A 21,692-nucleotide genomic window follows, 5' to 3' on the forward strand; every position below is an offset into this window, starting at 1 on the left:
CCTGTCTGTCTGTCTGGTCTGTCTGTCTGTCTGTCTGTCTGTCTGTCTGTCTGTCTGTCTGTCTGTCTGTCTGTCTGTGTGTCTGTGTGTCTGTGTGTCTGTGTGTCTGTGTGTCTGTGTGTCTGTGTGTCTGTGTGTCTGTGTGTCTGTGTTCAGGCTTCTGGCAACAGAAAGAGAAGGACGGTTGCTTGTAGTGCTGACTTTACTCTCTGTCTTGTCTTGGGACAGCCTCTCTGTTGCAGGGACAGGGAGAGTGTAATGGCAGCCTCCAGCATGTCCACAGCCTCTCTGTTGCAGGGACAGGGAGAGAGCAACGGCAGCCTCCAGCATGTCCACAGCCTCTCTGTTGCAGGGACAGGGAGAGTGTAATGGCAGCCTCCAGCATGTCCACAGCCTCTCTGTTGCAGGGACAGGGAGAGTGTAATGGCAGCCTCCAGCATGTCCACAGCCTCTCTGTTGCAGGGACAGGGAGAGTGTAATGGCAGCCTCCAGCATGTCCACAGCCTCTCTGTTGCAGGGACAGGGAGAGTGTAATGGCAGCCTCCAGCATGTCCACAGCCTCTAGGTTGCAGGGACAGGGAGAGTGTAATGGCAGCCTCCAGCATGTCCACAGCCTCTCTGTTGCAGGGACAGGGAGAGTGTAATGGCAGCCTCCAGCATGTCCACAGCCTCTCTGTTGCAGGGACAGGGAGAGTGTAATGGCAGCCTCCAGCATGTCCACAGCCTCTCTGTTGCAGGGACAGGGAGAGAGCAACGGCAGCCTCCAGCATGTCCACAGCCTCTCTGTTGCAGGGACAGGGAGAGTGTAATGGCAGCCTCCAGCATGTCCACAGCCTCTCTGTTGCAGGGACAGGGAGAGTGTAATGGCAGCCTCCAGCATGTCCACAGCCTCTAGGTTGCAGGGACAGGGAGAGAGCAACGGCAGCCTCCAGCATGTCCACAGCCTCTCTGTTGCAGGGACAGGGAGAGTGTAATGGCAGCCTCCAGCATGTCCACAGCCTCTCTGTTGCAGGGACAGGGAGAGAGCAACGGCAGCCTCCAGCATGTCCACAGCCTCTCTGTTGCAGGGACAGGGAGAGTGTAATGGCAGCCTCCAGCATGTCCACAGCCTCTCTGTTGCAGGGACAGGGAGAGTGTAATGGCAGCCTCCAGCATGTCCACAGCCTCTAGGTTGCAGGGACAGGGAGAGAGCAACGGCAGCCTCCAGCATGTCCACAGCCTCTCTGTTGCAGGGACAGGGAGAGTGTAATGGCAGCCTCCAGCATGTCCACAGCCTCTCTGTTGCAGGGACAGGGAGAGAGCAACGGCAGCCTCCAGCATGTCCACAGCCTCTCTGTTGCAGGGACAGGGAGAGTGTAATGGCAGCCTCCAGCATGTCCACAGCCTCTCTGTTGCAGGGACAGGGAGAGTGTAATGGCAGCCTCCAGCATGTCCACAGCCTCTAGGTTGCAGGGACAGGGAGAGTGTAACGGCAGCCTCCAGCATGTCCACAGCCTCTAGGTTGCAGGGACAGGGAGAGAGCAACGGCAGCCTCCAGCCAGACTCTTCCCTCATAAGTCTGAGGAGGGGGCCACTCTAAATGTTCCCCTACACAGTCTTGTTGCTCTGACACAAAGGAAAATAGATTGTGGTTCTTTTGTCTTTTGAGTTGTCTTTCACATGCAGCTGATGGTCATAAAGATTGTGTGGTAGTCCTGAAGCTGCCAGGTTGTGGATTAGGGGAACTTCTGATTCCATGCAGCCAGAGAGAGAATGGACAAAGCCGGTGATATGGTTTGAGAGGCATATGTACAGTAACCATAGTGGCTGCTTTGTTCTGGTGACTGGCTATGACAGCGGCAGCTGAGCCACTCAGTCTCTCTCCCCTGTGTGTCTGTCTCACACACACACACACACAATGATAGTAGTCTGACATCTTATGGTGCGTCAGAAGGGGGGGGGGGGGGGCAAATAAACAATGTCCCAGATTGTGAGAGAGGGGGATTGTTTCCAAGCACACAAACACACCAAGGGCCCAGGGAGAGCCTGGCTGGTGGCCCCCTTGGAGCTAAGGGGCAGGCGGCATGGCATAAAGCATTACTGTTGAATCAGTGTCAAACCCAGTGTACAGTACAGTGTCATCATATCTGACATTTTCCAATCAACAACACACACAGAGGCAGGTTTTATAACCAGCAGCAGCATTTGCCCTCGTATGCAGTCCTGTTGTACACTGGGCCTTTCAGCGCCAGAGCAGAGGCAGAAGCTTCATTTAAAAGCTTGGCTTGTTTTCCACTGTGGACCGTGACGGAAGACAGCTGCTTATTATCTGTAGTGACCGAGGCTGTGGATCCGTTACCTCCCAGTTCCCGCCCCTCTGGATCCCTTTCCCCACAGAGCTGAAGATCTGAGTCACATTCTGTGTTTCTTTACCTCTACTTTACACATTGTTGTATTCACACTCCCTTCACATTTCTCACTGTCAATTGTGAAATGATAAATCTTCAGGTTTCACCAACCATTTAATCTCAATCAGTTTCATATGTGTTTTAGATCTGTTTTTGTAATATGAGTCTTTAAACTGCCGGTCTCCAAATATAAACACACAGAGAGCAGTTTCACAACTACTGTCAGCATGCAGGCTACCACTGTGTACATGTGTTGTCACTCAGGTTTGTTTGTCCTGAAGGGGGGAGGACTGGGGTCGAGTAAGATGCCGTTGTGTAACTGTCTTCTCGGGCCCCTGTCGTCCCGAGCCCAGTGTGTGGGATCTGGGATGAACACAACTACAATAGATTTATGGCTCTGTCAGGTCTGTGCCGCCTGACTCAGCTCTGTGTCCCCCTTCCACTGGGCCCTGGTCCACTGACGGATAAGGACCAGCTGAGAGACAGGGTGCTGTTCTCTTTCACATACTTCGAGGGTAACTTGATTGAGCCTGCTTGTCTGAAATAAATACTGTTTGAACCCAGGTCTGGTGCTGTTTCCCCCCCCCCCCCCCCCCCCCGGCTCCGTTTAGGCTGGGGGCGGTGACACACTCACACAAACGTGGGGTGAAGGGTGGAGAGCAGTCACATGACCACGGCCACCCTACCCTCACCTCAGTAGAGGCAGGAGCGCCGGGTGCCCTTATCCAATCATGCCTGGAATGCTGCTTGTCACTCCGGCTATTTCTGCTGTCTGTCGCTATTGCTAGACTGTCCAGTGCTAACAGTTTGCTAGACTATTGCTAGACTGTCCAGTGCTAACAGTTTGCTAGACTATTGCTAGACTGTCCAGTGCTAACAGTTTGCTAGACTATTGCTAGACTGTCCAGTGCTAACAGTTTGCTAGACTATTGCTAGACTGTCCAGTGCTAACAGTTTGCTAGACTATTGCTAGACTGTCCAGTGCTAACAGTTTGCTAGACTATTGCTAGACTGTCCAGTGCTAACAGTTTGCTAGACTATTGCTAGACTGTCCAGTGCTAACAGTTTGCTAGACTATTGCTAGACTGTCCAGTGCTAACAGTTTGCTAGACTATTGCTAGACTGTCCAGTGCTAACAGTTTGCTAGACTATTGCTAGACTGTCCAGTGCTAACAGTTTGCTAGACTATTGCTAGACTGTCCAGTGCTAACAGTTTGCTAGACTATTGCTAGACTGTCCAGTGCTAACAGTTTGGCAGATTTAGTCTCTTTTTTGTTGTTGTTTGTTTCCGTCTCTCGCTTTCTTTTCCTCTCGGTCTCTCTCACCCCCCTTTTGCCTGGAGTTTGTAGCTTGGAGTTTCCCTGGCACTGCCTCTCTTGTTATTGTGCTGACTCGCTGCTCCTCTTTCCTCCAGCTCTGCTGTTCACTGTGGGAGGGAGCGAGAGAAAAAAGATAGAGGGAGGGAGGGGAGAAAGGGGATCAGCCAGCTGAGAAGTGGGCGACTGGATCAGACACTGAGACAGAGCAGGAGGTGAACATGTCTCACCGGCTGCGTCTGTACTTTGGCTCTGGCCGCAGCAACACAGCTCCAGAAATGGAGGAGCTGGAAGGGCAGTCCCAGAACCAGGACGGCAACGATGTCGCCATGACATTCCACATGCAGCAGCCTCACCGGCCTCAGCGCTGGAGCAGCCCAGAATCAACTACCTTCTCCTGGTGTCCTGAGAGAGATCTGCCTATGAGTGCCTTCTCTGTGCCTTGGCAACGGCCTGAGAGAGAGATCTACTTTGGGCCTCGTCCCGTGTCTGAGAGCCCCCTCGCTGGTCATGGAGGTCCTGGAGACTCCTCACTCAAACGAAGCTCCTCCATGTTTATACCCCAGCTGACTTCTGCCGAGCCACGGCCCACAAAGAGTTCTTCTATGCAGATCTCTCTCCAACGGTCCTCCGGTGCCGGGCCTGTTGGAGCCGAAGAGCCACCACAATGTCCGCCACCCAGCTACACCCCGGGACCTGCTCCGGCCTACACAGAACCAGACAGGAACTACCACTACGCTCTACCACCACCACCTCACTACAGCCGAGACGCTTCATCTACGGTCAGCTCACCACCTCACTACAGCCGAGAGGCTTCATCTACGGTCAGCTCACCACCTCACTACAGCCGAGAGGCTTCAGGGAGCTCCAGTTCTGCCATGCCTCATGATGGGAATCGACAGCCCACAGAGCCTGCTCAACCCAAGCGAAGGGTTTTCTGCGTCACACCCCAAGATGACTCAAGCGGTCAGGTCAGCTCAGCTATGTCTAACGGAAATGGAGGCTCACCGGGAATCAGCATCGGAGGCTTCCACATCTCAAGGAACTCCTCAGATGGATCTGAAGTCCAGCAGTTCAGGATCGGCTATGGCTCTGGCAGTCAAGGAGCTGGGCCCTGCCGCTGGTCCGTCCAGCAGCAGAACTCTGACCCGGGTCAACCTGGCAACACTCAAAGGCTTGTGTTCCAGCTTGGACAGCAGGACCAAGCCAGACAGGCCAACAACATGAACCTTGTGGCCACAAGTGAGGGCACCGATCTGGGCTTCACTGGCTCCAAGGGAGGGCGTGTGGTACGTTACCCCAAGATCCGGCTGGAGAGAAGCTCTTCGCATCAGCGGCTGCCCCGTGGGAACCACCAGACGTTCGGTGATGTTCGGGATCCTCAGGGCATTGAAGGAAACCCTTCAGAGATGGACGGTCAAAGTATGGATATTGAAGATGGCTGTACTTTCAACATCAGGAGAGAACCGCGCAAGCGGCAGCCTCACTTCAAGATTTCTTTCAGTCAGAATGGTGATCCCCCTACCGTACAGGATATAAGCCTGGGAAATGGTCAGGTAATGATTATTGGAAGTAAATATATCATTATGGTAGTGTATTTTAAAGTTTACACACAAGCTTTGAAGTATTTCAAAAAGTTTTATGTTGAAGGTAATTGCAACTTATTGGTGGTCTGCAATTTGGGAAGTAGCCTGTATTTGAGTTATGAGAGTAATCAATAATTCAGATGGTTTCAAAGGCATCTGAGAGTCAGTGAATGTTCTAAACACATGAAAAACTGTTTATTTATAGAAATACATTTATTCCTCACCAGACAGTAAATTAAATCAAATTTTATTTGTCACATGCGCTTACTGTGAAACGCTCACTTACAAGCCCTTAACCAACAGTGCAGTTCAAGAAATAGACTTAAGAAAATATTTACTAAATAAATTAAAGTGATTTTTTTTTTTTAAATAACAAGAAAATTACATAACAATAACGAGACTATATACAGGGGTACCAGTACCGAGTCAATGTGTGGGGCTACAGGTTAGTTGAGGTCATTTTGTAAAGTGACTATGCATAGATAATAAACAGCAAGTAGCAGCAGCGTAAAAAACAGGGGGGAGGGGGGGGGGGGGGTCAATGTAATAGTCCGGGTGGCCATTTGATTAGTTGTTCAGCAGTCTCTTGGCTTGGGGATAGAAGCTGTTAAGGAGCTTTTTGGACCTAGACTTGGCACCTCTGTTATTGCTTGCCGTGCGGTAGCAGAGAAAACAGTCTATGACTTGGGTGACAGGAGTCTTTGACAATTTTCTGAGTCTTCCTCTGACACCGCCTAGTATATAGGTCCTGGATGTCAGGAAGCTTGGCCCCAGTCATGTCTTACGGTCAGTAGGGATTGGGGGCGGGATCTATTCAGTTACATATTGGTATATTATTTTGGACAATGTTATATTGGCACTTTGACTCCAAGTATTGTGTTATAAAATAATAAATAAAATAAAAATGCATGCCGGCTTTGCGGGAAGGGGGTGGTCACATTCTGGGAAGTGAGAATGTCAAGTAGCCCCAGGGCAGCCTGGCCAGGAGCTGCTGCTGCTGCTGCTGATCTCCACTGTACCGGCTTTTATTTCATTTCACAACCACAGGCATGTGAACTTTTACACACTTAGATGGAGTCTCATTCACTAGGAAAACCTGAGGAAAACAAATGGGAGACGGGCTTTGGAAACTAGTGCTCAACACACGCACACAATTGTCTTTACGTTGATGTAATAGTAAAGTAACCCAACGTAGCCTGACCGGCATTTCTTTCTCTCTGCTCCTGACAAGAAGGGAAAAAAATACTTTCCGAGGTTCTCTTCTGCACTGTTCAACCAGTTCAGTAAATATGGAGGAAGAGTTCAGATGGAGGGTCGCCTTCTTAACTTCCAAAAGAGGAAGTATCGTCACAGGCTCTCCATTTCTCCAGAAAACTCGATGCAGCTGGTTGTCTTCTAACCCTGCAGAGGGTGAGGTAATAAATAGGAACAAACACTCCCACAGCCTCTTTAAGATCTGGCTGTGCTTGTGCTATCTTTAGATCTGTTTGAAAGGGGCATGTCTCCTATGGCCTGGGTTGGCCTGGGTCGGTGTGGCGTCTTCTATGGCCTGGGTTGGCCTGGGTCGGTGTGGCGTCTTCTATGGCCTGGGTTGGCCTGGGTCGGTGTGGCGTCTTCTGTGGCCTGGGTTGGCCTGGGTCGGTGTGGCATCCCATATGGCCTGGGTCGGTGTGGCGTCTTCTATGGCCTGGGTTGGTATGGGTCGGTGTGGCGTCTTCTATGGCCTGGGTTGGCCTGGGTCGGTGTGGCGTCTTCTATGGCCTGGGTTGGCCTGGGTCGGTGTGGCGTCCCCTATGGCCTGGGTTGGTATGAATTGGTGTGGCGTCCCCTATGGCCTGGGTTGGTATGGGTCGGTGTGGCGTCCCCTATGGCCTGGGTTGGTATGGGTCGGTGTGGTGTCCCCTATGGCCTGGGTCGGTGTGGCGTCTTCTATGGGTTGGTATGGGTCGGTGTGGTGTCTCCTATGGGTTGGTATGGGTCGGTGTGGCATCTTCTATGGGTTGGTATGGGTTGGTGTGGTGTCCCCTATGACCTGGGTCGGTGTGGCGTCTTCTATGGGTTGGTATGGGTCGGTGTGGTGTCTCCTATGGGTTGGTATGGGTCGGTGTGGCGTCTTCTATGGGTTGGTATGGGTCGGTGTGGTGTCTCCTATGGGTTGGTATGGGTCGGTGTGGTGTCTCCTATGGGTTGGTATGGGTCGGTGTGGCGTCTCCTATGGGTCGGTGTGGTGTCTCCTATGGGTTGGTATGGGTCGGTGTGGCATCTCGTATGGGTTGGTGTGGTGTCTCCTATGGGTCGGAGTGGTGTCTTGTATGGGTCAGTGTGGCGTCTCGTATGGGTCGGTGTGGCGTCTCGTATGGGTCGGTGTGGCGTCTCGTATGGGTCAGTGTGGCGTCTCGTATGGGTCGGTGTGGGTCGGTGTGTGGTGTCTCGTATGGGTTGGTATGGGTCGGTGTGGCGTTTCCTATGGGTTGGTATGGGTCGGTGTGGCGTCTCCTATGGGTTGGTATGGGTCGGTGAGGTGTCTCCTATGGGTTGGTATGGGTCGGTGTGGCGTCTCGTATGGGTCGGTGTGGTGTCTCCTATGGGTCGGAGTGGTGTCTTCTATGGGTTGGTATGGGTCGGTGTGGCGTCTCGTATGGGTCGGTGTGGCGTCTCGTATGGGTCGGTGTGGCGTCTCGTATGGGTCGGTGTGGCGTCTCGTATGGGTCGGTGTGGCGTCTCCTATGGGTCGGTGTGGCGTCTCCTATGGGTCGGTGTGGCGTCTTCTATGGCCTGGGTTGGCCTGGGTCGGTGTGGCGTCCCCTATGGCCTGGGTTGGTATGAATTGGTGTGGCGTCCCCTATGGCCTGGGTTGGTATGGGTCGGTGTGGCGTCCCCTATGGCCTGGGTTGGTATGGGTCGGTGTGGTGTCCCCTATGGCCTGGGTCGGTGTGGCGTCTTCTATGGGTTGGTATGGGTCGGTGTGGTGTCTCCTATGGGTTGGTATGGGTCGGTGTGGCATCTTCTATGGGTTGGTATGGGTTGGTGTGGTGTCTCCTATGACCTGGGTCGGTGTGGCGTCTTCTATGGGTTGGTATGGGTCGGTGTGGTGTCTCCTATGGGTTGGTATGGGTCGGTGTGGCGTCTTCTATGGGTTGGTATGGGTCGGTGTGGCGTCTTCTATGGGTTGGTATGGGTCGGTGTGGTGTCTCCTATGGGTTGGTATGGGTCGGTGTGGCGTCTCCTATGGGTCGGTGTGGTGTCTCCTATGGGTTGGTATGGGTCGGTGTGGCATCTCGTATGGGTCGGTGTGGTGTCTCCTATGGGTCGGAGTGGTGTCTTGTATGGGTCAGTGTGGCGTCTCGTATGGGTCGGTGTGGCGTCTCGTATGGGTCGGTGTGGCGTCTCGTATGGGTCAGTGTGGCGTCTCGTATGGGTCGGTGTGGGTCGGTGTGTGGTGTCTCGTATGGGTTGGTATGGGTCGGTGTGGCGTTTCCTATGGGTTGGTATGGGTCGGTGTGGCGTCTCCTATGGGTTGGTATGGGTCGGTGAGGTGTCTCCTATGGGTTGGTATGGGTCGGTGTGGCGTCTCGTATGGGTCGGTGTGGTGTCTCCTATGGGTCGGAGTGGTGTCTTCTATGGGTTGGTATGGGTCGGTGTGGCGTCTCGTATGGGTCGGTGTGGCGTCTCGTATGGGTCGGTGTGGCGTCTCGTATGGGTCGGTGTGGCGTCTCGTATGGGTCGGTGTGGGTCGGTGTGGTGTCTCCTATGGGTCGGTGTGGGTCGGTGTGGTGTCTCCTATGGGTTGGTATGGGTCGGTGTGGCGTCTTGTATGGGTCGGTGTGGTGTCTCCTATGGGTCGGTATGGGTCGGTGTGGCGTCTCCTATGGGTCGGTATGGGTCGGTGTGGCGTCTCCTATGGGTCGGTGTGGCGTCTCCTATGGGTTGGTATGGGTCGGTGTGGCGTCTCCTATGGGTTGGTATGGGTCGGTGTGGTGTCCCCTATGGCCTGGGTCGGTGTGGCGTCTCGTATGGGTCGGTGTGGTGTCTCCTATGGGTCGGTGTGGCGTCTCCTATGGGTCGGTATGGGTCGGTGTGGCGTCTCCTATGGGTCGGTGTGGCGTCTCCTATGGGTTGGTATGGGTCGGTGTGGTGTCTCCTATGGGTTGGTATGGGTCGGTGTGGTGTCTCCTATGGGTTGGTATGGGTCGGTGTGGTGTCTCCTATGGGTCGGTGTGGTGTCTCCTATGGGTTGGTATGGGTCGGTGAGGTGTCTCCTATGGGTTGGTATGGGTCGGTGTGGCGTCTCGTATGGGTCGGTGTGGTGTCTCCTATGGGTCGGAGTGGTGTCTTGTATGGGTCGGTGTGGCGTCTCGTATGGGTCGGTGTGGCGTCTCGTATGGGTCGGTGTGGCGTCTCGTATGGGTCGGTGTGGCGTCTCGTATGGGTCGGTGTGGCGTCTCGTATGGGTCGGTGTGGCGTCTCGTATGGGTCGGTGTGGCGTCTCGTATGGGTCGGTGTGGCGTCTCGTATGGGTCGGTGTGGCGTCTCGTATGGGTCGGTGTGGCGTCTCGTATGGGTCGGTGTGGCGTCTCGTATGGGTCGGTGTGGCGTCGTGGCGGGTGGCGTCCGTATGGGTCGGTGTGGGTCGGGGTGGCGTCTCCTATGGGTCGGTATGGGTCGGTGTGGCGTCTCCTATGGGTTGGTATGGGTCGGTGAGGTGTCTCCTATGGGTTGGTATGGGTCGGTGTGGCGTCTCGTATGGGTCGGTGTGGCGTCTCGTATGGGTCGGTGTGGCGTCTCGTATGGGTCGGTGTGGCGTCTCGTATGGGTCGGTGTGGCGTCTCGTATGGGTCGGTGTGGCATCTCGTATGGGTCGGTGTGGCGTCTCGTATGGGTCGGTGTGGGTCGGTGTGGTGTCTCCTATGGGTTGGTATGGGTCGGTGTGGCGTCTTGTATGGGTCGGTGTGGTGTCTCCTATGGGTCGGTATGGGTCGGTGTGGCGTCTCCTATGGGTTGGTATGGGTCGGTGTGGCGTCTCCTATGGGTCGGTGTGGTGTCTCCTATGGGTCGGTGTGGCGTCTCCTATGGGTTGGTATGGGTCGGTGTGGTGTCTCCTATGGGTTGGTGTGGGTCGGTGTGGTGTCTCCTATGGGTTGGTATAGGTCGGTGTGGTGTCTCCTATGGGTTGGTATGGGTCGGTGTGGTGTCTCCTATGGGTTGGTGTGGGTCGGTGTGGTGTCTCCTATGGGTTGGTATGGGTCGGTGTGGTGTCTCCTATGGGTTGGTATGGGTCGGTGTGGCGTCTCCTATGGGTTGGTATGGGTCGGTGTGGCATCTCCTATGGGTTGGTATGGGTCGGAGTGGTGTCTCCTATGGGTCGGAGTGGTGTCTCCTATGGGTCGGAGTGGTGTCTCCTATGGGTTGGTGTGGTGTCTCCTATGGGTCGGTGTGGTGTCTCCTATGGGTTGGTATGGGTCGGTGTGGCTCCCTCAGAACAGTTGCCCCTTCTGGGTGATTCAGATCTAAGATATCATTACGACTCCAAATGACTATTAAAGAAGTTTAACAAGCTATCAATATCAGCATGTTGTTATAGCTTTGAGTCTTTTGATAAAGGTGTAAATAATCAACTGTATCTACAATACTATAACAGAAGAGTACACTACTAAACGGCCCTCCATTTCCTAACCAATAAGATTTGATTTGAGATGCAGACCTAACAGCATTTAAACTGTTTCTCACACGTCGAAAACATAGGCCTCTCAAAACAGTTTTTGTTGTTGTTGTTGTTGTTGGTTTCCGTAGTTTATAGCTTGGCATTTAGACTATCTAATGACCACTGTGTCAGGACAGGACCAGAATCATCCAGAACTATTACTGGAGTCTGCCACCCCTCTTTAGTTGCATCTTAATGAGGTGTATCAGACTATTCCCACTACCAGCCAGGATTACTGCTACTGGCTGGGAGGTTATATGTCCTCACTCAGCTATTTGGACATGTTTTTATATTACTATTGGGCCAGCATTGTCACTTTTAAGACTGGCTAATGATATTGACATTGAATGGCGTGACCGAACAGGTCATAGACATATGTTTTGTATGAACCTTTTAGTTTGAATGTCTGCTCATGTCAGTGCGTGAGTTGAATTTCAGTTGAGGGTACACGCTAAGTTGGTACATGGCATACTAAGGCAGCACCTCTATGTTTTGACTGGGCTTATCATTTCAGTGGGATTTCTAGTGTCTGTATGACTGATCTCTGCTAACTTTAGCAGCCACTGAAGTCAGAGGAATGTCACCCACCAACTGTTCGAACACTCCTCCCTATACCACATCTCTTCAGAATCTTTAGATTTTTTTTGGGACCAAATATGGAAACAAACAAATAAATTTAGCCACTTAACATTCCCGCTACAGAATAAAGTTACCCTGCTCTCACATATAGGACACTTAACGTTCGGATGTATGGTATTACCTTGCTACCCATAGGAGGGGAAACCCCCTTTTATAGACCTTAATGACAGCCATGATTCCCCAGGTGCCCTGTGGTTGCCTGCCTAGTAGGCTAATGCCCCTGGCCTGAGAAAAGCACAGTGTGTGTGCCAGGCTGGAGACAGACAGCTTTGCCTATAGAAATAAAATAACTAGAACGGAAAGGGCATCCCCATTCAAGTCAATGTTTTGGGATGGGTGGGCTGGTGGCCATATTTAGTGTACCCATGCCAGGAAGCAATTACATTTCTATAGTTAGGCCTATGCCCTCGCCACAGCCTTAACCCAGACCAGTTCAGAGCTAGTGCAATTGCCATTCACAAAGAGCTTTGGCTGGCTGGCTGTCACGAGGGTATATTAGCTTGGGGGTCTCCAACGTTATTTTTGTCAACATGCATGTGCTGTGCCGGGGGCTGGGAAGGGAATTGTTGTGGGAGCTTTTTCAGGCTCCTTGTGGGGGTTGCATGGCATTGTAACTCAACCTAACCCCACTCAGGGGCTTTTCCAGTGAATAGGTTAGGCTTTATTGTGTAGGCCTATATTTCTCCTGTCGCTCAGCTGAAAAAACAGCTAAGGGTCGGGGGCCTGCTGTTTGATCCCTGATTGTCTACTGACCCTAGCCCCCCTTCTCTCCTTCCAGTCTGTTTCTCTCTCTCTCGCTCTCAAGGGGCTTTATTGGCATGGGAAGCAAGTGAAATAGATAATAAAAGTGAAATAAAAAAATAAAAAATGTGCAGTTAACATTACACTCACAAAAGTTCCAAAAGAATAAAGACATTTCAAATGTCATTATGTATATATTCAGTGTTGTAATAATGTGCAAATATTTAAAGTACAAAAGGGAATATAAAAAACATCAATATACAGTTGAAGTTGGAAGTTTACATAGGTTGGAGTCATTAAAACTCGTTTTTCAACCACTCCACAAATTTCTTGTTAACAAACTATAGTTTTGGCAAGGCGGTTTGGACATCTACTTTGTGCATGACACAAGTAATTTTTCAAACAATTGTTTACAGACAAATTAAGTAATCTATAATTTACTGTATCACAATTCCAATGGGTCAGAAGTTTACATACACTAAGTTGACTGTGCCTTTAAACAACTTGGAAAATTCCAGAAAATGATTTAATGGCTTTAGAAGCTTCTGATAGGCTAATTGACATAATTTGAGTCAATTGGAGGTGTACCTGTGGATGTATTTCAAGGCCTACCTTCACACTCAGTGCCTCTGCTTGACATCATGGGAAAATCTAAAGAAATCAGCCAATACCTCAGAAAAAAAATTGTAGACTTCCGCAAGTCTGGTTCATCCTTGGGAGCAATTTCCAAATGCCTGAAGGTACCACGTTCATCTGTACAAACAATAGTACACAAGTATAAACACCATGGGACCATGCAGCCGTCATACCGCTCAGGAAGGAGACGCATTCTGTTTCCTAGAGATGAACGTACTTTGGTGTGAAAAGTGCAAATCAATCCCAGAACAACAGCAAAGGACCTTGTGAAGATGCTGGAGGAAACGGGTACAAAAGTATCTATATCCACAGTAAAACAAGTCCTATATTGACATAACCTGAAAAGCCGCTCAGCAAGGAAAAAGCCACTGCTACAAAACCGCCATAAAAAAAGCCAGAAAATGGGGACAAAGATCATACTTTTTGGAGAAATGTCCTCTGCTCTGATGAAACAAAAATAGAACTGTTTGGCCATAATGTCCATCGTTATGTTTGGAGGAAAAAGGGGGAGGCTTGCAAGTCGAAGAACACCATCCCAACCGTGAAGCACGGGGGTGGCAGCATCATGTTGTGGGGGTGCTTTGCTGCAGGAGGGACTAGTGCACTTCACAAAATTGATGCCATCACGAGGCAGGAAAATTATGTGAATATTTTGAAGCAACATCTCAAGACATCAGTCAGGAAGTTAAAGCTTGGTCGCAAATGGGCCTTCCAAATGGACAAATGGCATACTTCCAAAGTTGTGGCAAAATGGCTTAAGGACAACAAAGTCAAGGTATTGGAGTGGCCATCACAAAGCCCTGACCTCAATCCTATAGAAAATGTGTGGGCAGAACTGAAAGCGTGTGTGAGCAAGGAGGCCTACAGTTACACCAGCTCTGTCAGGAGGAATGGGACAAAATTCACCCAACTTATTGTGGGAAGCAGGTGGAAGACTACCCAAAACGTTTGACCCAAGTTAAACAATTTAAATGCAATGCTACCAAATACTAATTGAGTGTATGTAATCTTCTGACCCACTGGGAATGTGATGTGATGAAAAATAAAGTGGTGATCCTAACTGACCAAAGACAGCAAATTTTTATTAGGATTACATTTCAGGAATTGTGAAAAACTGAGTTTAAATGTATTTGGCTATGGTTTACATAGGTTGGAGTCCGACTTCGACTTCAACTGTAGGTTGTAGTTACAATGATGTTTGTTCTTCACTGGTTGCCCTTTTCTTGTGGCAACGGGTCACAAATCTTGCTGCTGTGATTAAACACTGTGGTATTTCACACAATAGAAATGGGATTTTATCGAAATTTGATTTGTTTACAAATTCTTTGTGGGTCTGTATAATCTGAGGGAAAAAATGTGTCTCGATGGTCAAACATTTGGCAGAAGATTGGGTAGTACAGCTCAGTTTCCACCTCATTTTGTGGGCAGTGTGCACATAGACTGTCTTCTCTTGAGAGCCAGGTCTGCCTATGGTAGCCTTTCTCAATACCAAGGCTATGCTCACTGAGTCTGTACATAGTCAAAGATTTCCTTCATTTTGGGTCAGTCACAGTGGTCAGGTATTCTGCCACTGTGTACTCTCTGTTTAGTGCCAAATAGCATTCTAGTTTGCTCAGTTTTTTTATAAATTCTCTCCAATGTTTCAAGTAATTATCTTTTTGTTTTCTCATGATTTGGTTGGATCTAATTGTGTTGCTGTCTTGGGGCATTGTGGGGTGTGTTTGTGAACAGAGCCCCAGGACCAGCTTGCTTAGGGGACTCTTCTCCAGGTTCATCTCTCTGTAGGTGATGGCTTTGTTATGGAATGTTTGGGAATTGCTTCCTTTTTTTTAGGTGGTTGTAGAATACGGCTCTTTTCTGGATTTTGATCATTAGTGGGTATCGGCCTAATTCTGCTCTGCATGCATTATTTGGTGTTTTATGTTGTACACTGAGGATATTTCTGCTGAATTTTGCATGGAGTCTCTTTTAATTTGGTGTTTGTCCCATTTTTTTTAAATTCTTGGTTGGTCAACGGACCCCAGACCTCACAACCATAAAGGGCAGTGGGTTGTATAACTGATGAAAGTATTTTTAGCCAGATCCTAATTCGTATTTCAAATGTCATGTTCCTTTTGATGGTGTAGAAAGCCCTTGCATTGTCTCTCAGATCGTTCACAATTAAACTCATCAAAAAATGAAAAGTCCTCTCCTCTCACTGTCAGCTGCTTTTATTTTCAGAAAACTTAACATGTGTAAATATTTGTATGAACATAAGATTCAACAACTGAGATATACATTGAACAAGTTCCACAGACATGTGACTAACAGAAATGGAATAATGTGTCCCTGAAGAAAGGGGGGGTTAAAATCAGTAGTAACAGTCAATATCTGATATGGCCACCAGCTACATTAAGTACTGCAGTGCATCTCCTCCTCATGGACTGCACAAGATTTGCCAGTTCTTGCTGTGAGATGTTACCCCACTCTTCCACCAAGGCACCTGCAAGTTCCCGGACATTTCTGGGGGGGAATGGCCCTAGCCCTCACCCTCCGATCCAACTGGTCCCAGACGTGCTCAATGGGATTGAGATCCGGGTTCTTCGCTGGCCATGGTAGAACACTGACATTCCTGTCTTGCAGGAAATCATGCAAAGAACAAGCAGTATAGCTGGTGGCATTGTCATGCTGGAGGATCATGTCAGAAGGAGCCTGCAGGAAGGGTACCACATGAGGGAGGAGGATGTCTTCCCTGTAACACACAGCGTTGAGATTGCCTGCAATAACAGCAAGCTCAGTCCGATGATGCTGTGACACACCGCCCCAGACCATGACGGACCCTCCAAATCGATCCCGCTCCAGAGTACAGGCCTCGGTGTAACGCTCATTCCTTCGATGATAAACACGAATCCGACCATCACCCCTGGTGAGACTAAACCGTGACTCGTCTGTGAAGAACACTTTTTGCCAGTCCTGTCTGGTCCAGCAACGGTGGGTTTGTGTCCACGTTGTTGCCGGTGATGTCTGGTGAGGACCTGCCTTACAACAGACCTACAAGCCCTCAGTCCAGCCTCTCTCGGCCTATTGCGGACAGTCTGAGCACTGATGAAGGGATTGTGCGTTCCTGGTGTAACTTGGGCAGTTGTTGTTGCCATCCTGTACCTGTCCCGCAGGAGTGATGTTCGAATGTAGCAATCCTGTGCAGGTGATACACGTGGTCTGCCACTGCGAGGGCGATCACCTGTCCATGCTGTCTCTATGTAGCGCTGTTTTAGGCGTCTCACAGTACAGACATTGCAATTTATTGCCCTCACCACATCTGCAGTCCTGAGGCATGCTGCAAGGAGGCATAAGGCACGTTCACGCAGCTGAGTAGGGACCCTGGGCATCTTTCTTTTGGTGTTTTTCAGAGTCAGTAGAAAGACCTCTTTAGTGTCCTAAGTTAAATTGCCTACCGTCTGTAAGCTGTTAGTGTCTTAACGACCGTTCCACAGGTGTATGTTCATTAATTGTTTATGATTCATTGAACAAGCATGGGAAACAGTGTTTAAACCCTTTACAATGAAGATCCGTGAAGTTATTTAGATTTTTACAAATTATCTTTGAATGACAGGGTCCTGAAAAAGGGACCTTTCTGTTTTTTTGCTGAGTTTATGTAGAAGTTACCTGTGGGGCTGATGTGATGGCCGAGGTATGTATAGTTTTTTTGAGTACTCTAGGGCAAAGGTGTCTAGCTGGAATTTGTATTTGTGTTCCTGGCAGCTGGACCTTTTTTGCAACACCATTATTTTTGTCTTACTGAGATTTACTGTCAAGGCCCAGGTCTGTCAAAATCTGTGCAGAAGATCTAGGTGCTGCTGTAGTCCCTCCTGGGTTGGGGACAGAAGCACCAGATCATCTGCAAACAGTAGACGTTTGACTTAATATTCTAGTAGGGCCAGGTGCTGCAGACTGTTCTAGTGCCCTCACCAATTTCTTGACATGCATGTTGAAGAGGGTGGGGCTTAAGCTGCATCCCTGTCTCATCCCTCAGCCCAGTTGAAAAAAAAAAATGTTTTTTGCCAATTTTAACCGCATATACTTGTTGTTTGTGTACATGTTGTATGTTTTTCTCCCAACGTCACTTTCCATACATTTGTATAGCAGACCCTCATGCCAAATTGAGTCTCAAACTTTTTTTAAATCAACAAAGCATAAGAAGACTTTGCCTTTGTTTTGGTTTGTTTGTTAATTAGGTTGTGCAGGGTGAGTATGTGGTCTGTCGTACGGTAATTTTGTAAAAAGCCAATTTGATATTTTCTCAGTACATTGTTTTCACTGAGGAAATGTACAAGTCTGCTGTTAATTTTAATGCGGAGGATTTTCCCAAGGTTGCTGTTGACGCATATCCCACGGTAGTTATTGGGGTCAAATTTCTCTCCACTTTTATGGATTGGGGTGATCAGTCCTTGGTTCCAAATATTGGGGAAGATGCCAGGGCTGAGGATGATGTTAAAGAGTTTTAGTATAGCCAATTGGAATTTGTGGTCTTTATATTTGATCATTTAATTTAGGTTACCATCAACCCCACAGGCCTATTTTGTGTTGGATCGTTTGTATTTTGTCCAGTAGTTTTATTCAATGTAATTGGATAATCCAGTGGGTTCTGGTAGTCTTTTAATAGTTGATTCTAAGATTTGTATTTGATCATGTATATTTTTCAGCTGATTGTTCTTTGTTATAGAGCCAGAAAGAAAGTTTTGGATAGATAACTCTTTGTGTTGTTGTTTGTTTAGAGTTTTCTAATTTTCCCAGAAGTGGTTAGATTCTAGATTCTTCAATGACATTGAGCTGATTTCTGATGCGCTGTTCCATCTTTTTCCATAGTGAATTTCTGTATTGTTTTAGTGATTCAACATAGGTGTGGGTTCACTGAGTGTTTCTAATCTTCTCCCAATGAGGGGTATACAGTGCTGCTAACTCTCTATCCCCCTCCCCTTCTCTCTCTCCCTCCCTCCCTCCCTCCTCCCAATGAGGAGTATACAGTGATGCTAACTCTATCCCCTCCCTCCCTCCCTCCCAATGAGGAGTATACAGTGATGCTAACTCTCCTCTCTCCCTCCTCCTCCCCTCCTCCCTCCCTCCTCCCAGTGAGGAGTAATATGCTAACTCCCTCCCTCCCTCTTCCCAGTGAGGAGTAATATGCTAACTCCCTCTCTCCTCCCTCCCTCCCAGTGAGGAGTAATATGCTAACTCTCTCTCCCTCCTCCTCTTCCTCCTCCTTCCAGTGCAAGATGGCACATGGAGACAGCTGTAGGCTCAGCTGTGACCCCTGTTGAAAGCAGAAATCTCACCCAATGGTCAGCCTGGCCCATATCAGCCTTGTCAACCATATCTTAAAAGGCACATTATGTGGGCATGACCATGGGAGTCTAATCCTCTACCCAGGCATAAAAACACAAACCCGTATTTACTGTCCAGCATCCACAGCACAGACTGTCCCTTTTAGGGCTGTCTCTGGCTAAAACCTTAGTCGACCGAAAATCATCTGTTCTTTCAACCAATCGATTGGCCAACATTTTTTAACGTGTATTTTTCCATATAGACACACCCTAAGTGTTTTAATAAAAGGAACTATATACAGTGATGCTTTATTATTACTAATGAAATAAGGCACACATGACTCAAGGGAGCCAGAGATAACCAGAAGAAAAAACCTTAACCTGAACCAACTATTCTCCTGCTGGCGTTCTGCCATTACTCTCCTGAAGTTGCCGGTAAAAAGCTACACGAGGAGTCGGCAACCTTTCTCATGTGGAATGCCAATTTATCTTACCATTTCTACTGATCTGCATGTCAGTTATGGTTTTCATATGCACATTTACCTGAAAGTTTATAAACAGTGCCACCAACCAAAATGCATACCGGAACCTATTTCAGTCCAAGTCGAGCACTGAGAAGAAGTTATCAGGTCGGTCTGTTTTATGCCGTTTCCACTGGAGCAGAGCATTTTCCCATTTCACTCTGAGTGGTTAGCAAAAGGGAGAGAGCTGGAAAGATTTTTCAAATACATTGAGGAACTATTGTCATTTTCAATGGATGTAAAAACAGACTTTGTTTGCCTGCTGTTTGAGGTGAAGAAGAGATTACTTTGAGAAGCTCGACAGCTCATTAGTGGTGGAGCATTAAGCCAATCAAAAATGCTATCAGATCCCCAAATGGGCACGTTTATAGGCCTACATTTGTGCGCAGGCCAGGTTGCCTATTGGCCTACTTCTATGTATAATCAGGCCAGGTAGCCTATAGGCCTACTTCTATGTATAATCAGGCCAGGTAGCCTATAGGCCTACTTCTATGTATAATCAGGCCAGGTAGCCTATAGGCCTACTTCTATGTATAATCAGGCCAGGTAGCCTATAGGCCTACTTCTATGTATAATCAGGCCAGGTAGCCTATAGGCCTACTTCTATGTATAATCAGGCCAGGTAGCCTATAGGCCTACTTCTATGTATAATCAAATAAACCAAAACTTGTTTCTCACCAGTATAGCATAGGTTGTGCACTCTGCAAACAATAAGCCCACAATGAGAACGAGAAGACTGGTATAATGACATTGAATGCATTAAAATAAATTCCTGTAACCAAAGTAATAAAAAGTGTAGATTAGGAATTAATGGTAAAGGTATTAGTGGTTATATATGTAATGGGGAATTGATAAACACTAACAATCAACACTAACAATCAAATGCAAACAATTCACACAATAAAGTTATGAAACAATGAATGTGCACAAATTGGTGGGAGAGAGCGCGTTCTGGAGAGGGCGCGTTCTGGAGAGGGCGCGTTCTGGAGAGGGCGCGTTCTGGAGAGGGCGCGTTCTGGAGAGGGCAGTGTATTGTGCATCTGGGTACTACATGGTTAATCTGACGTCTGCATTGGCCGTGCAGCATTTACGGTGATACGGCCGCTGCAGAAATCAGGGCATTCACACTTCTTGTGCTTCGTGGAGCAGTGCAGAGCTGTGGTGAAGGAAGTGAGTTTGTGTTTTCTACAGGATGTACCACCCATACTTACTGTCAGCCAATCATGTCAATGAGGAGCTATACCGAACCCTCTGCATTGGGAGGCGCATGGCGATTACGTCACACCCTCCATATGGAGCCTCCGACCACATTTTCAGATCAAGCATAAATTGACTTTTAATCCGCAATGGATTAATTCACTGAGATTGGCACAAATATATAAATATATGTTACTGCTCGAATAAAACAATCTTGGTCGACCAACAGCCTAATGACCAAAGAATCAACCAGTTGACTAGTCCCTTTTTAGATAACAACATGTTTTCCTGTGTAGTGTCGCACCTAAACAGTGATTGAGTGAAGCGGAAGCAGAGGCATCAATAATAAACCCTTATGTTCCATCCAGAAACTGTTCGCTTGATAATATCTCAGACACAACTTGTGCTCTCGTGTGTGTACCTGTATTAGTGCTGCCACACCTGACCAGTGAGTGAATAGAGCAAGTGGTATCCATGGTGATGGCATACTTACTGGCCCTCTACTGTAGGCTAGATATTACGGACTATCTGCCAAAAGTATAGAGTGACCTTTTAGGGTTTTGAAATACTATTTGCTGTTTTAAGACAAGTCCTGTAATCTGTACCATACGTCCCTTCTCCTCTCACCAGTTCCAATAACACAGACACATGAGAGATGTGTTGTGACCTGTCTGTGTGCTCTACTAAGACCTGGCTTCAATACTATTTTATCTCATTTCAAATGCTTTGTCTATGCTTGATTGAGCTTGCCTGGCTTAATGGAATAGTCCCAAAACTGTAAGCCCCGCCCATCTGGCACTCCAAGCAGGCTAGAGCAAACGTTGACCAGGTTTGGCTCTCTCTGTGACTGGTAACCTTTCATCATAGAATGGCAGTTATTTAAACCAGAGAGGTAGCCTAGACTGTCTACTGCCCAGCTAGCTACTGTTCTGTTCTTGTGTTCTGTCTGGCTAAATGTCAGTGGAAAGTCCAGTGTGTCGACTGGCTCAGTATTAAGTTAAAAAATGGCCAGCGGTTTCTGTCATTGCTTTTGAAGTAAAGGTTTTCCAGTGGCTTAACCCCAACCTTTTTGCGTTGATATTATTTTCCCATTTCCTCACCTTTTGACATTCTGTATATAACCCTTGACATAAAGAAGTCTCAGTTGGCTAGGGCTATTTGAACACACCTACAGAATCCCAGAGGCAAACAATAAACAGTTTCTTAACTCCAATCCACAAAAACACCTAATTCCTTCCTACTACACCTACTTCCTTCCTACTACACCTAATTCCTTCCTATCACACCTACTTCTTCCCTACAAGACCTACTTCTTCCCTACAACTCCTACTTCCTTCCTACCACACCTACTTCCTTCCTACTTCCTTCCTACCACACCTACTTCCTTCCTACATGCTCATTCAGCCTGTGGCTCTAGCTACTAGCTCTCTGCTTCTCCCTCTCTGTTTGTCTTAACCAGTTGTATCCCACTACACAGGCTCTGTTGGACTCTGACCGTTCCAAGAATGGGCTTTTCAACCTTGGACAGGTAATCTTGGTCTGGTGTGACTACAGTACCGGTCAAGTCACCTGACCAGTCAATCACGTTCACCTTTGACCTCTGACCTTTTCCTCTTGGCAATAATGATGGTGGTGGTTAGAATGACTACTTCATGTGGCTGGCACAAC

At 48.5% G+C, this 21,692-nt stretch overlaps 1 protein-coding gene across 15 annotated transcripts in view; it reads left to right on the forward strand.

Moving 5' to 3' along the window:
• nedd4l (NEDD4 like E3 ubiquitin protein ligase) overlaps positions 1-21,692 on the forward strand; it is a 122,154-nt gene that overhangs the window by 37,566 nt on the left and 62,896 nt on the right. For 3 of the 15 annotated variants that reach the window (XM_045692587.2, XM_045692593.2, XM_082960557.1), the window contains exon 1: positions 3,116-5,259. The exons of 4 other annotated variants lie outside the window; for them this stretch is intronic. In XM_045692587.2, coding sequence (XP_045548543.1) covers positions 3,925-5,259 — 1,335 coding nt within the window. In that variant the 5' untranslated portion in view covers positions 3,116-3,924. Of the gene's footprint in view, positions 1-3,098; positions 5,260-21,501; positions 21,553-21,692 lie in introns of those variants that run through there. 8 more of the 15 variants (XM_082960560.1, XM_082960561.1, XM_045692595.2 and 5 more) reach the window with 6 other exon arrangements.

This window comes from Salmo salar, chromosome 13, assembly GCF_965601325.2.
Source record: "Salmo salar chromosome 13, fSalSal1, whole genome shotgun sequence".
Classification (NCBI taxonomy): Eukaryota; Metazoa; Chordata; class Actinopteri; order Salmoniformes; family Salmonidae; genus Salmo; species Salmo salar.